The 8,759-nt window shown below is 32.3% G+C and overlaps 1 protein-coding gene across 1 annotated transcript; it reads left to right on the top strand.

Moving 5' to 3' along the window:
• The first annotated feature begins 450 nt into the window (after positions 1-450).
• LOC123714637 lies at positions 451-5,032 on the top strand. Its single transcript, XM_045668993.1, has 3 exons — positions 451-602; positions 3,107-3,227; positions 4,024-5,032. Exons 1-3 carry the CDS (start codon positions 509-511, stop codon positions 4,142-4,144), a joined length of 336 nt encoding a protein of 111 aa, XP_045524949.1. The 5' UTR covers positions 451-508; the 3' UTR covers positions 4,145-5,032.
• Positions 5,033-8,759: the final 3,727 nt, after the last annotated feature.

The raw sequence follows: 8,759 nt of genomic DNA, 5'->3' as shown, positions 1-8,759 counted from the left end.
AAATGAAGTTAATAGTACTAGTGCCCATAAAATTATACATTCAAGGTCCGCAAAACATGGAAGAAAAAAAAATTAAATTACTTCCTTCGAATTTGAATACGAACAATGATATTGAATATATTAAACATTATCAAAAATTGATTTTATTATATATGCAGATTTAAAATATAATTGAGGTTAACCTGGTATTAAACGTCAAATAAATCCATCAGATTTCGTGTTTCCATTATTTTTAATGAGATTAAGTAATAAATGAAAATTAATTTCGCGTAAATCGCGAAAGGTAATTGCGTGGGATGATAAATTCAATTCTGTATTCAACCTCAATATCTGAGAAAAACATTGTCCTACTATATCATGACGTGGGATTGCTATCACCACTATTTGCGACGTAGTCGACCGGTATGTATACAGCCGATTAAGCATAAAAACATGTGTAAGATAGCCAAGTAGCCAGTCTCGCTTGATACATCTTAACGGACGAAGTCTTCACTTGGTGTCAGTAAAAATGGTGTCTAGGATTATGTGTATTATAATGTTAGTGGCTGTTGCAAGTGGTGCAACGTGGCGTGGCAAGCTTCCCCTGAAACCAGAACATCTTTGTAAGTATCTTTATTTTCTTGACTAAAACGAAACCACTTATTTATTAAGGTACTGTTATCGGTTTTTATATACTATGTTTGTTGTTTGTACGTATAGTCACGTTATAAGGAAGATCAAAGTTGATTATTTTAATATGCGGAAGTACTCTTCAAACTCTGAATTTTTAAAATTTGGAATCATTTGAATTTCTTCCGGTAAATCTAAAATATGTATTGACAACTGATTATATATATAAAAATAGAATTTACATATAGCAGAACTATTTAAAAATAAAACGAAAAAAAAGATATTTACTTTAGTTATTATAGTTTCGTTTAGTTTCTAAAACAAGTAGAATACATTTCTGTGCATTTTCTCTGTAAGTTAGATTATTTTAAAATGTGTACCAATACTAGCTGACCCGGCTCAAGTTTTGTACTATTTGATAACCGGGAAAAATAAACGGATTTTACGTACTTTAAAACCAAATTATAAATATAAATTTTATCCATAAAATCATTTCGTAGAATATAATTTACGTTCTAACATAGATATTTGTGTTTCAAAAAATATTTTGTCATTAGAACTAGTAATATTTTAATGAAATATGAAAAAAGAACAACCAAAATTGTCTTTAAACAAATGTTTGGTCAATGTTCAATTCGAGTAAACAAACAAAAATATTTTGACCTTTAACCGCGTTACACAAAACGCAATTTTTTTTTATAATATGCTAATCAGCTTTACATGCGTCATGTAAATAAAATATCGCAAATGTGCACATATTTTAAAATACATAAAATACGTGAAGTAAGAAAAACTATTCGGAACACAGTTTAATATGTAATTTAAGATACTGTATTACCCGGTATTGCGATTTCAACACGCCTTGTATAGCTACTGAAGATGGTGTAATGAGAGATCAATGTAATTGTATAAATTAATTTAATATAATAAGCTGTATTTAATTTTAATTACTTACAATATAAATTACAGAGATTAAAATACCATTCAGTGTAAGATATTGCGACGTCATATACTTCGAAGAAGCTTCGAATATTATTGAATATAGAATGTTGCCAAACACGAGGTAAAACAGTTTTAAAGTCGTATTTGAATTTTCTAATTTGAGAAGCAACTTTCCTTATTTGTACTTCCTTTAAACATATCGTGGTAGGGCTTGGGGGTCATGGAAAGAATTTGGGAGTTTGGAATGTATTTAAAACACAGAAAGTGTTTTGTTTCATTTTGAATATGGAATTGTTTCATCAATTCGGGCCCTTATTGTATTGATGCTTAAACGTCGAATTACGTCGTCCATTTTAAATATCGAACGAACAAACAAAGTTATTTTTAAATTTAGAAACTGATGAATACCTTGAGTTCGTATTTCCTTAGATCATATTCTTGTAGTGCTTGAACTTTGGGGTCATGTACTATTGCTATCTGTCATTCCGTTAATCGTGAGGAAAGGTCAAGTACTTGTACTAATTGGGTAGCCATCGAACCTGATTATTGTGAAGGTTATTTGGAATTGTGTATTTAAGAGTATTTATTTCTGGTATGGCATTTTATCAGGGTGGAGTTTGTTTTTATTGCAACAATTGGCATAGTAATCGATTTAAGTATAACTAGATTTCGAGTACATTAATATTTGAATTGTACTTATTGTTGCCGAAATGTAAACTACAAGCTAGTTGTTAATATTATTAGATTCAAAACATAATCAATTTTTAAATAAAAAGGCTTAGATGTAAAACCCTATCTGGTTTTAGTTCCCGGAATAACAATTTGTTGACTTTTATATGAAAGTGACGTATTTGTATTATTTTATAAATAAATATACATATATAGACGAACTAAAGCAAGAAAGTAATATTTCCCAAAAGCAAAACGTTAAGTCAGCTATAAAACTGCTAGAAAGGGTAAAAATCCACTAAAAGTAAGGTAATATGAAAAAAATGATAGAAGTCATTATCTCTTCGGAATATTCATCGCTCATTGATCGGCGTCGGATGGCATTTTTCAAGCAATTACACGAAATAAATGGCGACAGAGCGGCGCCGTGATTTTAACAACGATCCAGATATTTTCCAAGAGATTATCTTAAACGTATATTTACATATTAATAGTATTATATAAAGTAACGACTTGTCTAGTGTCTGGCGCCAATCTATGTATCTTTGTTTTTTATTATGCAAATTTATGTTTAAAAGATTTTGCGAAATACATAAATGGGTGAGCTTTGAGAGATGAATATTTTACATAATTGCGTTTTATATGAAGACAGTCATAGATTGATATGTCATCTTCCCGAAATGAGTTAAAGATAACCGTACTCTCGGTTTCTACGATTACGATGCGATTGTACTTTTTACGAATTTTGTTTTTTTTTTCGAATTTTGTCATTGACTGATATTATAGCCCAAGTTAGTTTGGACCTGGATGTATTGATTAGGCCTCATAAAAATTGGATTAACTGTTACTAAATTTCTTCTTATTAAAGTAGTCTCTCTCATTTCAGTACATAAAGAAGGGTGTTACGTGAAAGAGATTGGTGACGTCATACCCTTCGGTGAATCAGTGTCTCCTGTTGGCATCTGCTACAGAGTTGAATGTAGCCAGCGCGAAATAAATTATTCTACGTAAGTATGAGAAATATTTTAGTTTAATTACGGCTTGTATTGGCAAAATGTTATTGTTGGAAGCGGCGGCCGGCACATCGCTTGCGGGTTTTCTGACAGTGAGAGTGTTCACTTAACATCAGGTGTACCTCCTGTCCGTTTGCTACTGTTACAAACAATATAAAGGCAAACAAATATATTTTATCTTGTTTGTTTTACAAAGCATAATACTCTTAGTCTTTCCTGGTAATAAAAATATGAATTCTTTTTTAACACATCACTTACCCTGTGCCAGATGTAATGGTTGCAACTCCTTACAATCATTGTGTAAAACAAAAAACTTGGCAATTAAAAGGGCGCCGGAGAGTTTATTGCCAGTTCTTCTCGTCAGTTCTACGCCCTTGATATGAGAACTGGCCGTCAATGTAAAATAAGATGCCTTTATTATGTAGTACTTTTTTGACGTTCATAAGTGTACATTGTGTTACGTATATGAATAAATTATTTGGACTTTATGTATATCTTAATACCATAATAGCGCCTATTTGAATCAGTGATTCAGGCAAGAATATATAAATTGTAGCATTTCTGTGACATTCGTTCGTTTCTCGTACGGTGAAGGAAAACATCGTGAAGAAAGCAGAATGCCTTAGTCCCAATAATCAACGTTAGGTACATTACTTGCGATCACTTATTCTGAGACCTGAGACAAAAAGTAAAACCTTATAGATACTACTGGTTTGTTTTTTTCTGAGGATTTTGTTGATAGAGATAGAAAGTAGTGTGATTTGATTTGTAATAAATATTTCTTTTACAGGTGTGGTGATATCTCAGTAATAGATTCACCTAACTGCTATACTACGGATATGGATCTAAGCCAGAGCTATCCCAGATGTTGTCCAGATGTCAAATGTGACTTTGACAATAACCTTATTTAGTCAGCATGAGTTTACCCTGGTCGAAAGCACATTCAATCTAGAAGTACAAAATATGTGACCCGATTGGAATTTTTGGTACTTAACACAGATATTTCTTTGTTTGTGGCCAAATGAATGGATTCATAGACTGACCGTTTGTTTAGGGAAATAATGGATGGGGCACGTCACAAAAAGGTTGGGAAATACTGGTCTAGTAGCATCAATTTTTGCGAAATGTTTAACGCTGAAAATGAATGATATTACAGCAGTGCAGCATTACGAAGTTCTATATCTATACGTTGTAATGGCAGCACAGCATCGAAAGTAAGAAATATATGGAACATGCTGATCGCCTCCGACGCGTTGGTGATTATTTATGCACAATATAATCCGGTGGTAATGCAGTTAGATTTCGCGAAACAATAATTGGTCCGGATTGATGGAACTTTTTGGACCTATGTTTTGCTTAAATTTATATTCTGTTATCGTTGCCTTTAATAAATGTAAATCTGTGTTAGATCAGGATTGCTCAAACTACCTTAACACCTCTCATTTACTTATTGAAGATAATTTTTCCTATGTACAGAGAAAATTGGCAAATTATGAGATAAATTGAGAGTTGCCTAACGAGATTTTATAAGTAAGTGTTATTGATAAGAGTTCCTTAGAAGAGTTAGAGATACATAGCTATCGTCCGACTCAAGACGCTATCTTGCCACCAAATTATTGTTATTTATTTTATTAGTTGTAAATTTAAGTGTAATTGTGGCTTTGGAACACTTATTCATAAGCGTACTAAGCCAAAGTTTTGTGTTTATCACACGTTACTGTGCTTATAAATAAAATTTACGTTTATGATTTAAGGTGTTTAGATGTAACTTGTTAGATATAATAAAATTTATAAATATATGAATATCTTTTATTATGTTAATGAGTCGAGAAAAGAGAGAGTTCGAGTTCCCACTAAGAAATATAGAAGTTAAAATATTGCCCGTACGTCTCAATAACGAAAACAATAATGATATTATTACGAAAAATAACACATAATTTATTTATTTATTACTCCAATGCGGTAACTATTTACAATAACATCACATACATACACAGAAAAAAAACAACATTAAACAGTAATACATAAAATACTAACTATTTATTACAGTGTAGGAACTGGCATGAAGCAAACCCTTTGTCAGTTAAATCAACGTAAAATTAAAAACGTCTGTTAATCATTGACATTCATTAATTCCTTACAATGCGCCATTTGTAACTTTTTTGAGAGGTTTTCGCTGAGGGTACCACTAGTAACGCTGGTCGATGTCACCTCAGCAACCTCGCAATCAGTCAACCTCTTTGTAGTGGGAATGATATGCTGTTGCCTTCAGGCTTCGGTCAAAATGGGTAGTCACGTACGGGGCAGTACCATTGACCTAGAAAACCGGCATGAATGCAATAGGTTTGCTTTTACACCGCACGAAACGCGAGTACTTAATGTACTTGTTAGTGTAAAGTTATTGTTATTGAAAATTTTCTTATGTTATATATCCTGTACGAGCCAAGTTCCTTTTTACTCACTCAGGCTTACCTCGTTTTATAATCGTAACCATTTCCTAAACCGTCAGAGTTACGCCCCGAGAGTATAGCCAGACGTAGGTTCAATTGTTACTTTACATTCATTAGTTTCATAACAATTAACATGTAATTATTTCACTTATATTCTGTTGTTGTAGAGTGGTTAATATAGAGTAAATCTAAAATCCTGTATTATTTAAAACTGCCAGGAACCGTACTTATCCTTTTTAGTAAATAAGAATTGTTTTAAATTACTCTAGTTTTAAGTTAGGCAAGCGTAATGTGAAATTATGTCTTTGTAGGTAGGAAAGAACATGGACAATATTTATTTCTAAGCGACTTGTTACGGAAAATTTGACAGAAGGAGCGCATTAAATTAGGAAGCGCTTTCCACTTTATAGTGGAGATTCGATGGGATTTTGTTCCAGAATTTTTGTATCCGAGGAAGATGGCTTGTACCTTCAAACCCATTTAAAATCGGGATAGAAGATTTGGAGGTTAGGACTGATCATCGTGCCCGTCTTGAACAGCCACGCCACTCTATGATCAGCTTGTCTTAGTTCATTAGGGATGTTGAGAGTTGAGCCCCATAATTGACTTAATTTGGTCAAACTATCGCGTATCAACCTCGACTTCTCCTGCCATCACTCCTACATTACTCGTGGATAACTAGTAAAAAATAAATCGATTTTCGTGGATTCATTCTATACATAATATTAATTAACATCAATAGTCTCAAAAATAATTCTTATTTTTATATATAGTCGCACGATCCAACAATTATTTTTACACGTCAGCAGTAACTTATTAATTTAAAGGTACAGTTTTATCAGCCAATAATCCGTTTATTAACCGACATCAAAATAGAGGTTATAGTGTTGGACTGTTCGTAGTTACGAGTTTCTAAGCAAGTATTTAAAGTCAGATTTCTCTGATCTTCAACCACTTTCTTAAAATTAAAATTTTCACTACTTTTTACATTCACAAACGATCTTAAACAACATCTCAACCTGTCTTATGCTGAAACAGAAGTATTCTTATTATGCAACAATAGCTTAATTATAAAATGTAAGTGTTATATAGAAATCATTGTCTGGTACCGATAACATGTCAAATCGAAGACCTTATTATGTATCTCAAAGGTTTTTACCTACTTTCTCCCTTATGACTTTTATTTATGAAATAATATGAGCCACAGCAAGACGCACGCATACTATTGTTTGCGTGCATGTGATTGTACTTCGTTAGAACAGTATTTTTAAACTAAGAGAAAATGTAACAATGTACCAATTTCCTTTTTAAATGTAAAACGAAGACGACAATCGAAGAACCTTTACAATTTATATGTTGTCAAAGCAAACATCGAATAGTGTAAAAGAGACAAAGCAACGTTCATTCTTTTGAGAGATAAAAGGTATGTACCGAGTTTCAGTTGATGTAAATTTATATACGTCGACTTTATTTTGTGTATTGCAGTGTGAATTCACAAACGGGCAGCATTTCACGGAGAGAGTACATTTTGAAAATAAACGACTATGATATTGAGGTTTTCATCTTTTGGTTACTGGTTTGAATTTAAATTTAGAATGCACTTGGACAAGAGCAAAGTGGCTTAATGGTTTGAAAAATAATAAGAATAGTAAAATGGATATAGAAAATGGTCTAAGAACTGAGGTAGTTTGTAGTTTTTGAAATACTTACTTCACTACACTATGATATTGATGATTCCTTGAAAATCCTTTTGGGTACTGTGGTTCGATATTTAAATGAAGAATGTATGAATACAGATGGCATAGTAACTTGATTGTAAGCTTGATTTTAAATGTAGAATGCGTTTAGACAAGAGCAAAGTGGCTGATAGGTTTGAAAAAAGAATAAAAAAATATATATGGACATAAACATAAAGCATCAAAAAAATTAGGTAAGGGGGGGAGAGGAAGCCATGATATTGAGTTTTGCTTGAGAAAATCTTTTAGGCTTCGAAATTTAAATTTAGAATTTGCTTACAGATGGCATAGTGATTTGATTGTAATGTCGAACTGAGAATAATCAATTCGAAATTTAAAGTGATCAAAATCCACTCATGTTTTATAATGTAATTATGTTTTTATATGTTATTAGTAATTAAAGATATTTGCTACAAAGTTACGCCTTATCAAAACTAGTCCTACAGTTAATCTTCATTAATTTTCTTACAGGCGCAACTAATCTATCTATTCTATTACTAAACTATTTTTGGGACAACAGTAAAGAGCTCATTTAAGTTTATTAGGTGGCCGTTACTTCATTTATCGAAAAGAATAAAAATATAGGCGAATTCATGTATAGATGAGGTATAAAAATGGATATAATAATGAAAGATTTAATGTCAGGCTAGGTAGAGAAGCATAAAAGCCAGCGACTATTACAAAAGAAAGAAAACAAAAAAACGTCAAATAAATAACTTCGGCTTTCGAAGTTACGTCAGATACAAAGCATGAATACTGCAATAGTAAATCGATGCATAACAGGATATCAAAGAAAATTTAAAATATTTTTCATATACAGCGGGAATTTCGATTTGAGGTTATCCGTGGCAAAAAAACATGCATCCTTTACCGGGCTGCGAGCTGCGTTCGAAACGATTGAAAAAATAAATTGCGGCTTAGTGCACGAGCGTCGATTCGATCGGGTTTTTTTCCAATAGCAAGATTTGATCCTACGTTTAAAACTTTTCTATTGATGTAAATTTATACCTGTGTAAACTCTTACAAACCTTCTATCCTATATTTCAGAACAACACATTAAAACTGAGGAGGATTTGCTGTGCATGATACAACTTTAACATTCCACTTATATTTGTAATTATAGCAAAACAATCATTAGTGTTATTTTCTACACCAAACATGCTTTCATAATCCGTTGGGAACAAATATAGTGAGGATAGAAGATTTAGATAGATTATTTTAAGGGCGGGTAGTGGGCTGAGTACTCCGGACCACATAATGATTCGACAAGCCCAGAGAAGGGTCGATGGAGACTTGGAAGATCTCTTGATTAGAAGGTCAAACAAAGATGTCTTGTGGCC

This window comes from Pieris brassicae, chromosome 9 (genome assembly GCF_905147105.1).
Source record: "Pieris brassicae chromosome 9, ilPieBrab1.1, whole genome shotgun sequence".
In the NCBI taxonomy this organism is placed as follows: Eukaryota; Metazoa; Arthropoda; class Insecta; order Lepidoptera; family Pieridae; genus Pieris; species Pieris brassicae.
The sequence above is the reverse complement of the archived record's forward strand: the minus strand, read 5'-3'. Positions and strand labels throughout refer to the sequence as shown.